A 20,849-nucleotide genomic window follows, 5' to 3' on the forward strand; every position below is an offset into this window, starting at 1 on the left:
CTATCTATTTTACATTTGGTGGTGTATTAATTCTTAGTTCTCAAATATAGTCCAGAAAAGTAAGATCATCATCTTATTAAGGAATTACTGCAAACAAGATTAATATATGTGATTTTAAAACCCTCCTTTTTTTTTTTTCAATAATGGGGCTGTTAGAATGAATGAAGCTCTCCCCGTTACCTGTGTCAGCACAGCCTACATTGTGTCTGGGGATGAATTTTGGTTTTCTCTGAAAAAAATTGATAAACTAAACACCCTTTTATTTTAAAAATAAAAAGTAGCTAGAGAAAAGTAAATCTTATAAACCCATGAAGTTATACATTTTAAATTTGTACTTCTGTCAAGAAAAACATTGAAAAAATGAGTTGTTATAATAACTAAATTTTAAGTGAAAACACTGTACTATCAAAATAATTATATAACTTCTCAGGACTTCCCTGGTGGTCCAGTGGGTAAGACTCCGTGCTCCCAATGCAGTGGGCCTGGGTTCAATCCCTGCTCGGGGAACTAGATCCCACATGCATGCTGCAAATATGAGTTCGCATGCTGCAACTAAGAGTGCATGCCATAACTAAACATGCCGCAAAGAAGATCCCGCCTGCCACAACTAAGACCTGGTGCAGCCAAAATAAATAAATAAATATTAAAAAAACCAAAAACCAAAACAAAAAAACCTCCCAAATAATTATATAACTTCTCCAAAAGTAAAAGCAATTTGTTACATATTAGAATACCAAAAAAAGGGCAATATTATATGAAGTTTCTAGACACCTGAATCTTTAATAAACTACCTCATCTTGAGAGTTACAGATCATTTCATAATTCACATCTATAGTAATAACAGTGACCACCATAGTCGACCTATAGGAACTTTTTTTTTATTTTCAATTTTTTAATTTATTTCTGACATGTGAGATCTTAGTTCCCCGACCAAGGACTGAACCCGTGCCCCCTGTAGTGGAAGTGTGGAGTATTAACACTGGACCACCAAGTCCCAACAGGAACTTTTTTTAAAAAGCATGTTTTGAATTATTAATCTTACCTAGCTTAAAAAATTCACACAAAACCTCACTGCATCATCTTTCTTACGGTCTTACTGTCATACTCGTGAAATTCTTATACATAAATCAACTAGAGATTCTATTCTCAACACAGTAGTTCACTGGCTTCTCAGAAATAACATTCATGGTGATGAAGTAAGTCTAAAGGCCTATGATCTGTATTTTGCTGAGGCATGACTCAGAAGATGGCACACAGGTGTGCAGGAGGGGTCCGCTTATGCGGTAGTTAGTCAACCCCGTAACTCAGCACGCCTATATCAACACGGTCTAATTGGTTTCTGTTGCAGTTGTTTACGTATTTTGTGAGCGAATTAAATGCTAAATGGTACACCAAATCAAGGGAATTGAAGTCTTATGATAAAACCCTTGGAACATTAAGATACATCGAGCTCTGCTGTATTTGATGTATTTTAAAGTATTATTTATAAAATTATGTATAAAATTTTAAAATACGATCACAACACAATATAGTAACCATGACATATTTCAAAATACTTTGACGCTGTGTGTTCATAAAAACTTATTTTCTCATAAAAGGTAAAACATTGAGAGAAATTTTAGAAAATACAGAACAGCAAAATAAGAAAAATAAATAACCCTTTAAAAATACAGAACAACAAACTTTTAACAGAAAAGCACCAGTGATTTTTATGGATCCTATTTTAAATTGCAAAGGGCTGAATGAAATCAGATTGTGTTTCCATTTATTAAATCTAACCATTTGTTATAAGCCCACAGGACTGCTCAACTGATGCTTTCAGCATCAAAAAGCACAAAACAGATTAACCTTCAGATTAAATTTGAGATTTTCATAAATTATATTACCACACAGATTACTTATTTGAAACTACTATACCATTAAGATTGTAAAGATAATAAAAACTTAAGTGAAAATATCTAATGATCAAGTCTCCTTTAGGAAAACTAGATAATGGAATTAATGTGATAAAATTATTATTTATTATTACTAAAATTTATACTACATAATATTTCTTGGTGTTATCAGCTATATTTTACAGATGTATATTTTTAATTTAAAAATATTTTACAATTCTGAGAGAACACAGCTCCCATCTTCCCTTTTAAATTTTAAGAGATTTACATTTCTGACATTAATACATTTACTGATTTATTTTTTAAGTCCAGTATCTCTTTTACATAGCTCTTTTTTAACCTACTTACAGCTAAAAAATTTTCAAAAATTCTGAGTTTAATGAAGAAAAGATTAAGAAAACAAACTTAATGCCTGGATGCTTCTCTGTAAACTAATTAAAATACCATCTAGTAATCTTTGAAGATGGGCTACCTTTTAATTTAAACTTTTATTTTAATTACATACAGAAAGTGATCCTGCTTCTTGTATGTGGCAATTAATATATTCAATATTTTTAATGCAACCTGGAAATGGGTATAAATCCAAGAATAGAGATTCTTTACAGGGACACAGCCAAAAGATTAGACCTTCTAAAATCAGTTTTAAGTTTCTCAAGATGCTGCTTGGCTGCTACATACACCAGACTGTATGGTTTCTAAAATTTCAACCTTGTTAATATGAGAGCTGTTGGCAGAATAAATAATACATTAGCGCTATTACCTTTCAGCCGGTGACTTAGAATCTGTTCCAAAATAGCAGCAAAATTGTTAAATTCAGGAGAGGAATCATCAATTGTCTCAAAGCAGGACCGGTCAATCAGGGTCTTCACAGAAAACCTATGGAAAAAAAGAGATTACGATTGCTTTTAAGTAGACTTGATTCATTTACCTAAATAGGAAAAACTAGAGGAAAGCAATTTAGAGAAGTATTACAGAAATACTTTATAAGATTATATATTCTGAAAACTCACATTCACTCTGTCAATAGAAAATTTTACAGAAATATCAGACTTTTCACTTATATATTTATTATCTGTTGACTACATCAAGACTTACAAATAGTTCACTGTCCACAGAACCATTAAAATCAGGATAAAAAAGACGAACGAAATTATTAAGCTGAAAGCCATAATACTACTTGTAAGAGACTGCAGCATCAGACCAAAATGTTTCTAAGAGTTTTGGAGCACAAAATGGAATAAAACAGGATGTGAGTATTCATGAGGTGTAGATCCCACGTTTTTATGAGCTATAATAGGAAAACTTACAACTCTGTAAAGTGCACTATATTTTTCCTTCAGAACGTCCTTTGTCTCTATTTTTGACTGCCAAGTACCAATGCATTTTCCAACACTCAGCTTAAATACCATCTCTTCAATGAAGAATTATCCTCCTACATATTCCTAGCACAAACTAGCATTTTGTTTGTATTTCCTTTAAGAGATGATTACAATTTATCTTAAGCTGTTACTTGTGTTGTCTAACTCTATTTTATTAGAATATAAATTCCTTCAGGGCGGAAACATAGCTTCTGTGTGTTCATATCTTCCTCAGCAAATAGGACAATGCCTTGAACGATGTACTCTGTAAGTACTTGTTGATTTATTTGTAACATCTATTTTGAAGGCGTGGCAAAGAAACATTTAAAGGCCAATGTCACAGCAAGACAAAAAGAAAGTTTATGATTTTTAACATGTATACCCTTCCTGTAACCACCACCAAAATCTGGATCTTGAAGAGTTCTGTTGCCCCTAGCATTTCCCTCATGCTATCCCTTTATAACCATACCATCCTTTTACAGTCATACCCTATGAAGGATGATGTGTGAATGCCTAAGTAAAGACAATCAATAGGGTATGAAGAAAAGGGGATAACGAGAGTTGTTAAATCATTAGAAATGTAAACTATGAGGGAGATACAGGAGTATAAATTGTTCTTTAGGTTTTAAGCTTATTGGCAATGCTTATTCAATCAGGACAAAAAATATAGGAGACAAGTATAAAGTCAAATATAAAGAGATACGTTTGTATGAGTTATATCTATCAATATTTACTATATTAGAACTGAGTAATGTCTAAAATAAGGCAGTCCTCCCTTTGTACATAAAAATGACTGTGCAAGCTGAAACCAAGCAGAGTGATCTCAATACCCAATGGAAAGAATTACAATTATTCTGTGCCCTTTACAAATTTTTGTCAAAACATTAAAAACTCTCTCACTGCCAGTTATTATGTATAGGGAAATAGAAAAAAACAGTCAAACGTATTTATTTACTACACTGTAATTTAGAACACTAGCAATACTGAGAATTAAAGTGTCTTCTTTGTAAAAAAAACTTATCTAGAGTATTTTGAACAGTGCTTGCTTTCTTCTCATTGTATAACTTAAAATACAAGTGAACATGTTTTCTATGCCTGGGCAAATTGTCATATTCTTTTCTAAGTTTGAATCAGTTTCCAACATTCTATCCTTTGCATTTTCAAAGCTGTGAAAATCTCTGAGAGGTCCTATAATGTGAAGGGGTTTTTCAGCATCACTTCTTCTAGGACATCTTCACCCTTTTGGTCACAACTACTTTGCTTATTTATATTAATATGTTCGCCTTCAGTAACTTCCCATGACTGAATATCTAAATTCTCTTGAACAGCAGCAGTATCAATAGTCCCATGATCAACTATTTCTTCGATGGCTCCATTTATGTTCCATTCAATTTTCACTTCCAGCATTATCACTTTGTTTCTTTGCCACAGTTTCATCTTTGTTGGTCAATTCACTCTTTCAAATATGCATTTTCATAAAATGACATGTGGGTTTACAAACAGGAGACAAGGAAACAACACAACTGCAGGTTTTGATTTCTATGTATGAACTCGTAACAGATGCAAACTGACCAATCCTAGACAGACTTCGAAGGAAGTGATGTGACTGGTCACTAACCATGATGTGCATTTTGTTATTTACACAGTGATCCGTGGACTAAACAGCTACCTGCAAAATTTTATTTTATGCAGTTACTCACAGTTAATATACAGTGGTCGTCAAATTGGAACGATGTTGTTGTGGGACTGGTATTATTTAACTAAACTGTCATAACTAAAACTGGTGCTAATTGGAACTGTGCAAAGTGAAGACTGCCTTACTGATTAATTACAAATAAACCCATTACATGTTAGCATAAATATTTTTATTAAAACTATATTCTTCAGGGCTTCCCTGGTGGTGCAGTGGTTCAGAGTCCGCCTGCCGATGCAGGGGACACAGGTTCATCCCCCGGTCCAGGAAGATCCCACATGCTGCGGAGCGGCTGGGCCCGTGAGCCATGGCCACTGAGCCTGCGTGTCTGGAGCCTGTGCTCTGCAACGGGAGAGCCCACAAGAGTGAGAGGCCCGTGTACTGCAATAAATAAATAAATAAATAAAACTATATTCTTCAAAACAAAAAAGCGGCGATAGTATTATTTAAATCTTTGCAAATATCTTTTATGCTGTGTTTAAAAGAAGCTAACTAGATTCTCACATCTGTTTCTGCATTCAAACTATTCTAATATCACATACCATGTAGTCTCTGGAAAACACCACTGTGCACTTGCTTAAAAATGGGAACAAAAAGCAAATAATATCCTAGACTTGTTAAGAAAATATTATTGACGTTTCAGACCTCCAAAAGGGTCTGAGTCCAGGAGCACACTTTGAGAACCACTACCCTACAGCATTCTTTGTGTGTAATTAAATAACAATGCAACTAGAATGGCAGTAATTATATATCCTTGAGAAAACAGTTACTCAAATAATTTTCAATCTTCTTTGGTTCAGACAAATAACTCTAACGGAGAAAGCCTGAGACAGATTAATGTTCAACTACATAATGCTATCTACAACAGCAAGTGGAGCTCAACGGAGGAGCCATTATGTAAAAGAGAGAGAGAGAAAAAGAACTAGAAAGTAACTGAGGAAGTTGGTATCTTGTACCTAATAGTCAAGTTAGATAAATACTAGATGTAACACATGAGTAAATGAATAGAAACAAAAACAAGGTAAACCAAAACCAGATTCAAGGAGGGACTTGAAAACTCATTTTTGTGTCCTATGCCCTTTTCATTGACAATACACTAGAAAAGTGCTGCCAATCTACAGCAAACTTTTAATAAGAATAAATAAGTATAACGTTCTTATTCAGTAAAAGAATGAAATGCTAAGAGTTTCTAAAATGAATAAACAAAACTATACAGTCTCCACCTCCACCTTTGACCTAAAAAGAAGGAAACTTCTGAATGTTTCTCTCTAATCTTTCAACGGATAGAACGGAGCGGGAAATCTAACTCTGCAATCACACCCAAGGTAGGAGTAATCTACCACTTCAAAAAAGCACAGCATCTAAGATAGTAAGCATATAGATGAAATGAACTGAAAATTACATTTAAAGATAAAAATAATAGAGTGTTTATTTCATCAAAACGAGCTAGGTTAGAACTGAATTTCCACCTGTAACAGCCTGGTAAGATTTTAGCCACTACTGTCCTCCAGGAATAACACAAAATTACCTGACAAATGTTCTTCTTTGTAAATGTAATAGGAAGGAAAAGCCATGGAGGGTAACACATATATCTCTGTAGCATCAAAAGCCATGTACAGATCAATCAGTAGTCAATAAAATATGCCTTTCTATCATGTTATTAGTGCATCATCTCCTCTAGAAGACACTTTATGCATGATGAAAACCTAAAATGGTGAATCTCAGAGCACTATATTGCTTGTAACTCGGTATCTGGCTAAAAACTAAAACAAAAGTGCAAATATCCCAAAGCATATCATTATACACAATTTCTGTTATTTCTAAGCATGAAGATAGTTTAAGGGTGAGAAAGCTTTTTAAATAATTTCTATTATAACAAGGTTAATAATGATGAAAAATAATGTTTCCCAGCATTGCTTTATCATTTATAGCCTATTCTCCTCCTGTCAACACAAATCAAAACTTCAGTAGGCAAATTAGTTCCTTAGAGTCCATGTTTTACTTCTAGCTAGCCAAGTCTTCCCACTCAACATTTACTTCTCTAGAGTCATGTGGCTAGTTCCATTATGCCAGAATAGTGAGAATCTTTTCCTCCATAACACAGTAACTAAGACATGCTATAAAAACCAAACCTGTAAAAAGAATTTCAATACATCCAAAAAACATCACACAGATGCTGAGCTATTTCCTGATAATGATGACAATATTAGTCATCTATTTCCCAAAAAGGACTGATTTTAAAATAATGAAATGACAATTTGATGAATGTCTAAAAATACCAAATCAAGTCTAAGTAACAGCTTTTACGTAAGAATTAAAAAGTCAAAAATTTACATGAAAGGGTCTTTTAATTAAGTGCGGTTTTTGAAATATCTCTCTCTTAAAAGATTTTCTTTCCAACTTTCAATGTCCAAAGGAAATTTTTGTTAGCTTAGAAGTAAAAAAATGTGACTAAAACCATCAAACTTAAAGCAGGAACTACCTTTTTCCCTTTGGAAACATACCAAGAAAGATGAATGGTTACCAAAACTATGTTTAAAAAAATCTTCATTACACCCATATTAATTCCTTGCACAGCTCACAAGTTTGTAACATAACTGTAACAACGAATAGTTAAAAGCAAAAAATGTGACAATAAAGTCAAAAATAAAATTACTTTTCCTTAAAAAGTTAAAAATAGAGCTACCATATGATCCTGCAATCCCATTCCTGTGCATATATCCTCAGGAAACCATAATTCAAAAAGATACATGCACTCCAATGTTCAAAGCAGCACTATTTACAACAGTCAAGACATGGAAGCAAACCAAAAATGTCCATCGATGGATGGATAAAGAAGATGTAGTATGTATATACAATGGAATATACTCAGCCATAAAAAAGAATGAAATAATGCCATTTGTAGCAACACAGATGGACCTAGAGATTATAATACTAAGTGAAGTAAGCCAGACACAGAAAGATAAATATCATACGATATTGTTTATATATGAAATTTTAAAAAAATCATACAAATGAACTTATTTACAAAACAGAAAGAGACTCACAGACATAGAAAACAAACTTACGGTTACCAAAGGGGAAAGGGGGTGGGCAGAGGGGTAAATCAGGAGTTTGGGATTAACATACACGCATGACTATATATAATACAGATAACCAACAAGGACCTGCTGTAGAGCACAGGGAACTCTACTCAATATTTTCTGATACCTATAATGGAAAACAATCTGAAAAGTAATACATATATATCTATATATAGATACATATAGACATATATATATATCTGAATCACTGTGCTGCACACCTGAAACTAACACAATATTGTAAATCAACTATACTTCAATAATAAAAAAAGAATTTTCTTGCAGGCCAAAATAACTTACTGTGTGAAACATGTACACTCTTTATTAGAAAGAAACTATTGAAAGAGTGAAAATTCATCTTTAATATTTAGGCCCTGCATTAGTAATATACACAGATGTAGTCCCATATACACACAGCCATCGAGTAGGAAAGAAATGTATTCCCATCTCTTTACAACAAGCTTATGTAATCTTAACTATTTATCAAATATGCTTCAGAAAAAAATTCATTTCACAAAAACCAGATTTTATCTATATTGTTATATCCCTTTACATGGAATTATACCTTAAGATAAGTAAAGAACATAAAAGCATACAGAATCATCACATTTCAAAACTAAAAGGTGGGGCTCCCCTGCTGGCACAGTGGTTAAGAATCCACTGGCCAATGCAGGGGACATGGGTTCAAGCCCTGGTTTGGGAAGATCCCATATGCCCTGGAGCAACTAAGCCAGTGAGCCACAACTACTGAGCCTGCGTTCTAGAGCCTGCGAGCCACAACTACTGACCCTGAATGCCACAACTACTGCAACCCACACACCAAGAGCCCTTGCTCTGTAACGAGAAGCCACCACAATGAGAAGCCCACGCACCACAGCAAAGAATGGCCCCCGCTCGCCGCAAGCTGAGAAAGCCTGCGTGCAGCAACAAAGACTCAACACAGCCAAAAAAAAAAAACAACTAAACTAAAAGGAGTTCATTAAAGTATATAGTCATTCATAAGAGTGATATTTTTAAAAAGAACATAAGTATCCAAATTGTAAGAGAGAATTCTTTCCATTACTTCACACCAAATTTACAGGATTCCTTATAATACATTATTATCACTAGCAGTCTTTACCAAGGTGTGGGGGTAATGATCCTCTGCCATTAATATAATACCTACCGTTAATAATCAACAAGGAGATATGATACAATCCACCCCAAATGTAATGTTAAATAGTGACTATGAATGATAATGAGCACAGTATTCAGGTATACGTTCATTAGAAGAAAGGCTTATTTCTTTTCTTATATTTCACATCAGAAAACCCCCAAATCGAGAGGGCAGACAGCAGAAGCAAGAAGAATTACAATTCTGCAGCCTGTGGAAGGAAAACCACATTCACAGAAAGAGACAAAATGAAAAGGCAGAGGACTTTGTACCACATGAAGGAATAAGATAAAACCCCAGGAAAAACAACTAAATGAAGTGGAGATAGGCAAACCTTACAGAAAAAGAATTCAGAATAATGATAGGGAAGATGATTGAGGACCTTGGAAAAAGAATGAAGGGAAAAATCGAGAAGATCCAAGAAATGTTTAACAAAGACCTAGAAGAATTAAAGAACAAACACCTAGAAGAATTAAAGAACAAATAAACAGAGATGAACAATACAATAACTGAAATGAAAAATACACTAGAAGGAATCAATAGCAGAATAACTGAGGCAAAAGAATGGATAAGTGACCTGGAAGACAGAATGGTGGAATTCACTGCCTTGGAACAGAATAAAGAAAAAAAATGAAAAGAAATGAGGACAGTCTAAGAGGCTTCTGGGACAACATTAAACGCAACAACATTTGCATTATAGGGGTCCCAGAAAGAGAAGAGAGAGAGAAAGGACCCAAGAAAATATTTGAAGAGATTATAGTCGAAAACTTCCCTAACATGGGAAAGGAAATAGCCACCCAAGTCCAGGAAGTGCAGAGAGTCCCAGGCAGGATAAACCCAAGGAAAAACATGCCGAGACAGAGTAATCAAATTGGCAAAAATTAAAGACAAAGAAAAATTATTGAAAGCAACAAAGGAAAAATGACAAATAACATACAAGGGAACTCCCACAGGAGTTAACAGCTGATTTCTCAACAGAAACTCTACAAGCCAGAAGGGAGTGGTATGATATATTTAAAGTGATGAAAGAGAAGAACCTACAACCAAGATTACTCTACCCAGAAAGGATCTCATTCAGATTCAACAGAGAAATCAAAAGCTTTACAGACAAGCAAAACCTAAGAGAATTCAGCACCACCACACCAGCTCTACGACAAATGCTAAAGGAACTTCTCTAAGTGGGAAACACAAGAGAAGCAAAGGACCTACAAAACCAAACCCAGAACAATTAAGAAAATGGTCATAGGAACATACATATCGATAATTACCTTAAACGTAAATGGATTAAATTCTCCAACCAAAAGACACAAGCTTGCTGAATGGATACAAAAACAAGACCCATATATATATTGTCTACAAGAGACCCACTTCAGACCTAGGGACACATACAGACTGAAATTGAGGGGATGGAAAAAGATATTCTATGAAAATGGCTATCAAAAGAAAGCTGGAGGGACTTCCCTGGTGGCTCAGTGGTTGAGAGTCTGCCTGCTGACGCAGGGGACACGGGTTCGTGCCCTGGTCTGGGAAGATCGCACATGCCACAGAGCGGCTAGGCCCATGAGCCATGGCCACTGAGCCTGTGCATCCGGAGCCTGTGCTCCACAATGGGAGAGGCCACAACAGTGAGAGGCCCGTGTACCGTAAAAAAAAAAAAAAAAAAAAAAAAGAAAGCTGGAGTAGCAATACTCATATCAGATAAAAGACCTTAAAATAAAGAATGTTACAAGAGACAAGGAAAGACATGACATAATGATCAAGGGATCAATCCAGAAACAAGATATAACAATTATAAATATATATGCACCCAACATAGGAGCACCTCATTACATAAGGCAACTACAAACAGCTATAAAAGAGGAAATCGACAGTAACACAATCATAGAGGGGGACTTTAACACCTCACTTACACCAATGGAGAGATCATCCAAACAGAAAATTAATAAGGAAACACAAGCTTTAAATGACACAATAGACCAGATAGATTTAATTGATATTTATAGGACATTCCATCCCAAAACAGCAGATTATACTTTCTTCTCAAGTGCACATGGAACATTCTCCAGGATAGATCATGTCTTGGGTCGCAAATCTAGCCTCAGTAAATTTAAGAAAACTGAAATCAAGCATCTTTTCTGACCACAATGCTGCTATGAGATTAGAAATCAATTACAGGGAAAAAAACGTAAAAAACACATGGAGGCTAAACAGTACGTTACTAAATAACCAAGAGATGACTGAAGAAATCAAAACTTACCTAGAGACATATTACAACGAAAACGCGATGATCCAAAACCTATGGGATGCAGGAAAAGCAGTTCTAAGAGGGAAGTTTAGAGCAATACAAGCCAACCTCAAGAAACAAGAAAAGTTTCAAATTAACAATCTAACCTTACACCTAAAGGAACTAGAGAAAGAAGAACAAACAAAACCCAAAGTTAGTAGAAGGAAAGAAATCATAAAGATCAGAGCAGAAATAAATGACATAGAAACAAAGAAAACAATAGCAAAGATCAATAAAACTAAAAGCTGTTTCTTTGATAAGATAAACAAACTTTATAAACCATTAGCCAGACTCAGGAAGAAAAACAGGGAGAAGACTCAAATCAATAAAATTAGAAATGAAAAAGGGGAAGTTACAACAGACACCGGAGAAATACAAAGCATCCCAAGAGACTACTACAAGTAACTCTATGCCAATAAAACGGACAACCTGGAAGAAATGGACAAATTCTTAGAAAGGTATAAACTTCCAAGACTGAACCAGGAAGAAACAGAAAATATGAACAATCACAAGTAATGAAATTGAAACTGTGATTAAAAATCTTCCAACAAACAAAAGTCCAGGACCAGATGGCTTCACAGGTGAATTCTATCAAACATTTAGAAAAGAGCTAATACCCATCCTTCTCAAACTTTTCCAAAAAATTGCAGAGGATGGAACACTCCCAAACTCATTCTGTGAGCCCACCATCAACCCTGATACCAAAATCAGACAAAGATACTACAAAAAAAGAAAATTACAGACCAATAGCACTGATAAATATAAATGTAAAATTCCTCAACAAAATACTACCAAACACAATCCAACAACACATTAAAAGGATCATACACCATGATCAAGTGGGATTTAACCCAGGGATGCAAGGATTCTTCAATATATGCAAATCAATAAATGTGATACACCATATTAACAAATTGAAGAAGAAAAACCATATGATCACTCAATAGATGCAGAAAAAGCTTTTGCCAAAATTCATCACCCATTTATGATAAAAACTCTCCAGAAAGTGGGCATAGAGGGAACCTACCTCAACATAAAGAAGGCCATATAAGACAAACCCACAGCAAACATCATTCTAAATGGTGGAAAACTGAAAGCATTTCCTCTAATATCAGGTACAAGACAAGGATGTCCACTCTTGCCACTATTATTCAACATAGTTTTGAAGTCCTAGCCACGGCAATCAGAAGAAAAAGAAATAAAAGGAATACAAATCGAAAAAGAAAAAGTAAAACTCTCAATGTTTGCAGATGACATGATACTATACACAGAGAATCCTAAAGATGCCACCAGAAAACTACTAGAGCTAATCAATGAATTTGGTAAAGTTACAGGATACAAAATTAGTGCACAGAAATCTCTTGCATTCCTATACATTAATGATGAAAAATCTGAAAGAGAACTTAAGGAAACACTCCCATTTACCACTGCAACAAAAAGAATAAAATAGCTAGGAATAAACCTACCTAGGGAGACAGAACACCTGTATGCAGAAAACTATAAGACAATGATGAAAGAAATTAAAGATGATACAAACAGATGGAGAGATATACTATGTTCCTGGATTGGAAGAATCAACATTGTGAAAATGACTCTACTACCCAAAGCAATCTACAGATTCAATGCAATCCCTATCAAATTACCAATGGAATTTTTTACAGAACTAGAACAAAAAATCTTAAAATTTATATGGAGCCACAAAAGACCCCAATAGCCAAAGCAGTCTTGAGAGGAAAAAAAAAAGCTGGAGGAATCAGACTCCCTGACTTCAGACTATACTACAAAACTACAGTAATGAAGACAATATGGTACTGGCACAAAAAGAGAAATATAGATCAATGGAACAGGAGAGAAAGCCCAGAGATAAACTCATGCACCTATGATCAACTAATCTATGACAAAGGAGGCAAGGATATACAATGAAGAAAAGACAGCCTCTTCAATAAGTGGTGCTGGGAAAACTGGACAGCTACATGTAAAAGAATGAAATTAGAACACTCCCTAATACCATACACAAAAATAAACTCAAAATAGATTAGAGACCTAAATGTAAGACCAGACACTATAAAACTCTTAGAGGAAAACATGGCAGAACACTCTGTGACATAAATCACAGCAAAATCTTTTTTGATTCACCTCCTAGAGTAATGGAAATAAAAACAAAAATAAACAAATGAGACCTAATGAAACTTAAAAGCTTTTGCAAAGCAAACTACAAACAAGGTGAAAAGACAACCCTCAGAATGGGAGAAAATATTTACAAACAAATCAACGGACAAAGGATTAATCTCCAAAATATATAAACAGCACATGCAGCTCAATATTTAAAAAAACAAACAACCCAATCAAAAAATGGGCAGAGACCTAAATAGACATTTCTCCAAAGAAGACATACAGATGGCCAGGAAGTACATGAAAAGCTGCTCAACACCACTAATTATTAGAGAAATGCAAATCAAAACTACAATGAGGTATCACCTCACACCAGTCAGAATGGGCATCATTAGAAAATCTACAAACAACAAATGCTAGGGAGGGTGTGGAGAAAAGGGAACCCTCTTGCACTGTTGGTGGGATTGTAAATTGATACAGCCACTATGGAGAACAGTATGAAGGTTCCTTAAAAAACTAAAAATAGAATTACCGTATGACCCAGCAATCCCACTACTGGGCATATACCCAGAGAAAACCATAATTCAAAAAAATACATGCACCCCAATGTTCACTGCAGCACTATTTACAATAGCCAGGTCATGGAAGCAACCTAAATGCCCACTGATAGATGAAAGGATAAAAGATAAAGAAGATGTGGTACATATATACAATGGAATATTACTCAGCCATAAAAAGGAACGAAACTGGGTCATTTGTAGAGTTGTGGATGGATCTAGACACTGTCATACAGAGTGAAGTAAGTCAGAAAGAGAAAAACAAATATCGTATATTAACGCATATATGTGGAACCTAGAAAAATGGTACAGATGAACTGGTTTGCAGGGCAGACATTGAGACACAGACATAGAGAACAAATGTATGGACACCAAGGGGGGAAAGTGGCGGTGGGGGTGGTGGTGGGATGAACTGGGAGATTGGGATTGACATATATACACTGATATGTATAAAATGGATAACTAATAAAAACCTGCTGTATAAAAAAAATTAAATTTAAAAAGAAACCCCCAAAATATTTTTGAATCAGCAATTTGCCTTCTTTTTTCAAGTTTTATGCAAGTTAAGAACTCCCAACCATCATGTGTATTTTCCCCCTTTATTTTTTCTATAATTTAAAGTCCTTTGTAAGGAGAAAAAAATACTTTTCATAGATCCATTTAGCAGGAGTCTGTAGACTATTGTCCATAGGCCAAAACCAACCAGTTGTCTGTTTCTGTAAATAAAGTTTTATTGAAACACAGAATAAAAAAGTTCCAACCATCTGGAATATATAACGTGAAACTCAAAAGTCTATTTTGGCAGTGTTTACCATTTTTTAAACTTTTGCTCAATGTAAAAATCAAAAAAAGAGAGAGAGAGAAGTATATTTTAAAATATTTCCCCCACCTCTACTGTCAAAATTTCTTTCAAAATAGAATTGTTAATCTAGGTACGTTAAGGCTGAGATAGTATATTATTAACATCTTGTACTGCTATATAAGCAGAATGATGAGAGCAAGATTGCACAACATGAAAAATAACACTGAAGCACTATCTTCAAAAAAAAAGGACAATTTTAAAAAATTTATTTAAAATTACAAAGTATTCAAACCAATAAAATTTCCCATCTTAAAATAACTCATTTGACTTATATGAAATAACTCCCAATTAAAATCATTTTAATAAAGAATACTTTCATTGTACACTTGGATCACATATCCCTTTGGAATTCAATTCTTCTTTACTCAATGACAAGTGAAAATACTCAAGTAATATATTTTAACATAGGTAAGCTATCTAGTAACTAGATAGACAATTCTACTACTGAAGTTATTAGATTTTTAAAATTTTGAATGCTTTTTGTTTCAGTTTTTAAAGGTTATATTCTATTTATAGTTATTATAAAATATTTGCTATATTCCCCGTGTTGTACAATATATCTTTATAGATTATTTTATACCTAATAGTTTAGACCTCTTAATCCCCTACCCTTACATTGCCCCTCCTCCTCCCTTCTCTCTCCCCACTGGTAACCATTAGTTTGTTCTCTATATCTGTGAGTCTAAAGCTATTAGATGTTTAAAACTCTACTATTATTAGAGATTAGTCATTAGGGTGACTGTTTAAAAATAAGTGAGATGATTCTTTAATTCACCTTCAACCTTATTTTGGAAATGTCCACTGCTATTATTCTTCACTAGTTAGGGAGAATTACCTCATTTGATAAACATGCCCACTACATACTAGATCCTGGGAATAAAACAGATGCTGAATAAACTATGATTCCTGGGCTTGAGAAATGCACATTCTAATAGGAGACAAAAAGATAATTAGATTACAGCATAATGAGGGCCATATTTATTTGAAAATATGTTTTAGGATGAGGGGGGATAAATGATTCTAACACTACTGGAGAGGCAATAAAATTTAAATTTGCATTATATGTAAGAAGTCAAGGGTAACTGCCCAAAGGATAGAAACCAAATATATGAACAGTTTACCCTTGAACAACACAGGTTTGAACTGCAGAGGTCCACTTATACATGGACCATTTATTTCCCATAAATACATACTACAGTAGTATACGATCCACGATTGGGTGAATCTGTGGATGCAGAATCCCAAGTATGGAGGGCTGACTGCAAAGTTACACGTGGACTTTTGACTTGTAGAGGATCAGCATCCCAACCCCCACATTGTTCAAGGGTCAACTGTATAGAAAACAGAAAAGAATATATGACCAACAAGTTCATAGAGAGAAAAACTCTATGTGAAATAAATGAAATAATAAAAAAATACTGATATATAAGAAAACAAGAAGAGAGAAAAAGTGAACATAAATAGTAAAATGGTAGCCATAAACCCAAATGTAATAACATTAAATAGAGATGGGCTAAATACTCTAAATAAAACACTAGATAAAATGCAAAATTCAATTCTATCCTGCCTACAAGAGACACTTTAAATTTAAGGACCCAGAAATACCGAAATTTAGGAATGGAAAACGTAGAGACTTCCCTGGTGGTCCGGTAGGAAAGACTCCACTCTCCCAATGCAGGGGGCCCAGGTTCGATCCCTGGTCAGGGAACTAGATCCTGAATGCATGCCGCAACTCAGAAATCCAATGCCACAACTAAAAGATCCCACATGCTGCAACTAAACAGGCTGCAACGCAGACCTGGTGTAGCCTAAATAAATAAATAAATATTAAGGGGAAAAAAAGAATGGAAAAAGTACATCATACAAATGCTAACTACAAGAAAGCTGTTTTAACTACATTAATAGCAGGAAAAAAATAGACTTCAAGGTAGGGACAGTACTAGAGATAAAGAAGGATATTTCATGATAACAAAGGAATGAAATCACTAGGAAGAGATCACATTTCTAAATCTGCACCCACCTAGTAATCGAGCAACAAAATACTTACAACAACAACAACAAAAATGACAGGGACTTTCCTGGTGGTCCAGTGGCAAAGAATCCACCTTCCAATGCAGGGGACCCAGGTTCCATCCCTCGTGGGGAATTAAGATCCCACATGCCGCGGTGCAACTAAGCCCACGCACCACAACTACTGAGCTCGTGCACCTCAACGAGAGAGCCCACGCGCCCTGGAGCCCATGCACCACAACTAAAGAGTGAAAAACAGTATGCCGCAACTAGAGAGAAACCTGCATGCCACAACGAAGACCCAACACAGCCAAAGAAAAATAATAACAATAATAAAGAAAATAAATATTTTAAAATATGACAGAACTAAGAGGAGAAAAAGACAAATCTACACTCATAGAGATAGACTTTAACACATCTCTCTTAATATCAGGCTAAGCACACAAAAAACTAGTAAGGATACAGAAGATATAAACATAATTAACATACTAGATCTAATTGGCATACATGCAATCAACAATGACAGCATACAGTCGTCCCTTGATATCTGTGGGGAATTGGTTCCAGCACCCCTAAGGATACCAAAATCCAGAGATGCTCAAGTCCCTTAAAGTTGGCCCTCCATATAGGCGGATGTGGAACCGGTGGATACAGAGGACTGTTTATATTCTTTTCAACTGCATATAAAATATTTATCAAAATTAACCACATGGTGCATCATAAAAGCATAAATAAAAATTCAAAACTTTAAAATCTTTTAGAATATTCTCTGTACAGTGGAATTAAGTTAGAATTCAATAACTAAAAATAGAAAATCCTCAGCTGTCTGAAAATTAAACAATACCTTTTAAAATAACCCATGAGTCAAAAAAGAAATCCCAACAGAAAGTAGAAAACATTTAAAACTAATTAATAGTGAAGATACAAATTTTAAATCTTGTTTGCTATCTCAAAGCAATGTCAAACAAAGTAATGTGCAGTATTAGAATGCATAGAGCAGAAAGATGAAAGTCTGAAAAACAATGATTTAAACTCCCATCTCAAGAAATTAGGAAAAGAAAATGAACTTTTTAAAAAGCGGAAGGAAGGAAATAAAGATGGGAAGAGAAATCAATAAATTAAGAAACAAATATACAATAGAGGAAATTAACAAAACCAAAGGCTGGTTCTCTGAAGATATTAATAAAATTTATATACTCCTAAGAAAGAAAAAAAAAACATGGGAAAAACAGAGATTACCAATATCAGGAGAGAAAAATGGAAAATGATGACAGACTTTTAAACAATAGAAAGATATTAAGAAAAGTTTTAAGTTTAAATTTGATAACATACATGAAATCGGTGCATTCCTTGAAGAACTCGCTGAAACTGATAAAAGAAGAAACAGGAAATCTCAATTGTTCAGTATCTATTAAATAAATTGAATCTGTTACTAAACGACTTCCCACAAAGACAATTTGTGGTTCAGATTTCTTCCCTGGTGAATTCTTCCAAAAGTTTAAGAAAGAAATAATATTAATCTTATACAGATTCTTCTGCAGAACACAAAAGAACATTTCCCAACTTGTTTTGTAAGGTCAGATAATTTTAATGACAAACTGAGACAAGGACACTATAAAAAAGAACCATCACAGACCAATCACTTTCATGAACAAATATGAAAAAATCCCAAATAAAATATCAACTCACTGAATGTAAAGATATGTAAAAAAGATAATACAGCACAACCCAGTTTTTTTATTCCAGGGTAGTTTAGCATTAAAAAGTCAATCAATGTAATTCACTACATAAAAAGAAAAAAGGAGAGAAATCATACGTTCATCTTGATAGACAGAAAAAATATTTGTTAATAGAGTATTCAGTATCCACTTATGATAAAAATTCTCAGCAATCTACAAGTAGAAGGGAACTAAAACCTACTGCAAACATCCTACTTAAAGGTAAAACTATTAATGCTTTCTGTAATACTGTGCTCCTAGCCAGGGCGGTAAGACAAAAAAGAAAAGACATAAAGTTTAAAAAGGGAACAAACAAAACAGGCACAAGACATGACAATGTACTCAGAAAGCTAAAACAAACAAACAAAAAACTGCAGAAAATCTATTAGATTTAATAAGTAAATCTGGTAAAATTGCTAGATTACAAGACCAATATTTTAAAAGGTAAATTCGATTTCTATATATGAGCAAAAAAGAAAGAAAATAAAAAGGTTGGTTTTTTTAAAAATACATTTATTTATTTATGTATTTTTGGCTGCGTTGGGTCTTCGTTGCTGAGCAGGGGCTTTTCTCTAGTTGTGGCGAGTGGAGGCTACTCTTCACTGCGGTGCACAGGCTTCTCATTGCGGTAGTTTCTCTTGTTGCAGGGCAAGGGCTCTAGGCACGCAGGCTCTACAGTGCGGACTCAGTAGTTGTGGCACACGGGCTTAGTTGCTCCACGGCATGTGGGATCTTCTCGGACCAGGGATCGAACCCACGTGCCCTGCATTGGCAGGCGGATTCTTAACACGGCGCCACCAGGGAAGTCCGAAAAAGTTTTTAAACAATCTATTATAATAATACAGACATATCAAATATGGAAGGACAAATCTAAAAAGAGATATAATATCTATATGTTCAAAACTACAAAACATCTTTGAGAAAAATTTCAGAATAGTTAAATACATGAAGGGATGGCTATAGTATATTCATGGATTGCATTTAAGTCTCATAAAAATGACAATTCCCAAAATTGATTTATAGATTAAGTGCAATCTTAATAAAAATCCAGATTTTTTAATGGAAATTGACAAGCTGATTCTAAAATCTAGTTTGCAAACCCCAAGAACAGACAAGACAATATTGAACAAAGCTGAAGAACTTACATTACCAAACATCAAGACATATTATAAAGTTATAGTTATTAAGCCAATATGATATTAGCTCAAGGACAGACAAATAGACTAATGGAACAGAAAAGGGAGTCCAGAAGCAGACAAATGATCCAGTCACATGACTTCCGATAAATGTGACACTTGAGTGTAGTGGGGAAAGCATGGTCTGTTTAATAAATGGTAACAGGTCAAACTGATTTTCCTAAGGTAAATACTTAAATCAAGAATGGGTAGATTGTTGATATAAATGTAAAAAAGCAAAACAATAAATCTTTTAGAAGAAAACAGAATAATATTTTCATTACTGCCAATTTCAGGTCACAATAAATGTAATTTATTATTTACCATAAATGTAATTTATGAAGGAAATTTATGGACTACTTTACAATTAGGAATTTCTATGCATAAAAACACACTACAAAGAGAATGAAAAATCAAGCCACCAAATGGGAAAAGATGCTTGCCTTAAATATATCCAGCAAAAGACCCACATAGAATGTACAAAGAGTTACACATCAGACAAACAAAAAGATATTCCAGATGATAAATGACTTGAACTGGCACTTCACAAAAGAGACTCTCCAGGGCTTCCCTGATGGCACAGTGGTTGAGAGTCCGCCTGCCGATGCAGGGGACATGGGTTCGTGCCCTGGTCCGGGACGATCCCACATGCCGCGGAGCGGCTGGGCCCGTGAGCCATGGCCGCTGAGCCTGCTCGTCCGGAGCCTGTGCTCCGCAACGGGAGAGGCCACAACAGTGAGAGGCCCGCATACCGCAAAAAAAAAAAAAAAAAAAAAAAAAAAGAGAGACTCTCCAAATGGCCAACAGACTTATGGAAAGGTGCTTAACTTCAACAGACATCAGGGAAATACAAAATTTCAAGTGTTGGTGAGCATGCAGAGCAACTGGAATTCTTATACTGTTGACCGTTGAGCAACACGGATTTAACTGCACAGGTCCACTTTTACGC

General features: G+C 34.7%; 1 protein-coding gene across 4 annotated transcripts in view; it reads right to left on the minus strand.

Annotated features, from left to right (window-relative positions):
- RUNDC3B (RUN domain containing 3B) overlaps positions 1–20,849 on the minus strand; it is a 143,407-nt gene that overhangs the window by 114,782 nt on the left and 7,776 nt on the right. For all 4 annotated transcript variants that reach the window (XM_067042665.1, XM_067042666.1, XM_059074176.2 and 1 more), the window contains exon 2: positions 2,656–2,771. In XM_067042665.1, coding sequence (XP_066898766.1) covers positions 2,656–2,771 — 116 coding nt within the window. The remainder of the gene's footprint in view (positions 1–2,655; positions 2,772–20,849) is intronic.

The sequence above is a fragment of the Kogia breviceps genome, chromosome 9, assembly GCF_026419965.1.
Source record: "Kogia breviceps isolate mKogBre1 chromosome 9, mKogBre1 haplotype 1, whole genome shotgun sequence".
Taxonomy (NCBI): domain Eukaryota; kingdom Metazoa; phylum Chordata; class Mammalia; order Artiodactyla; family Physeteridae; genus Kogia; species Kogia breviceps.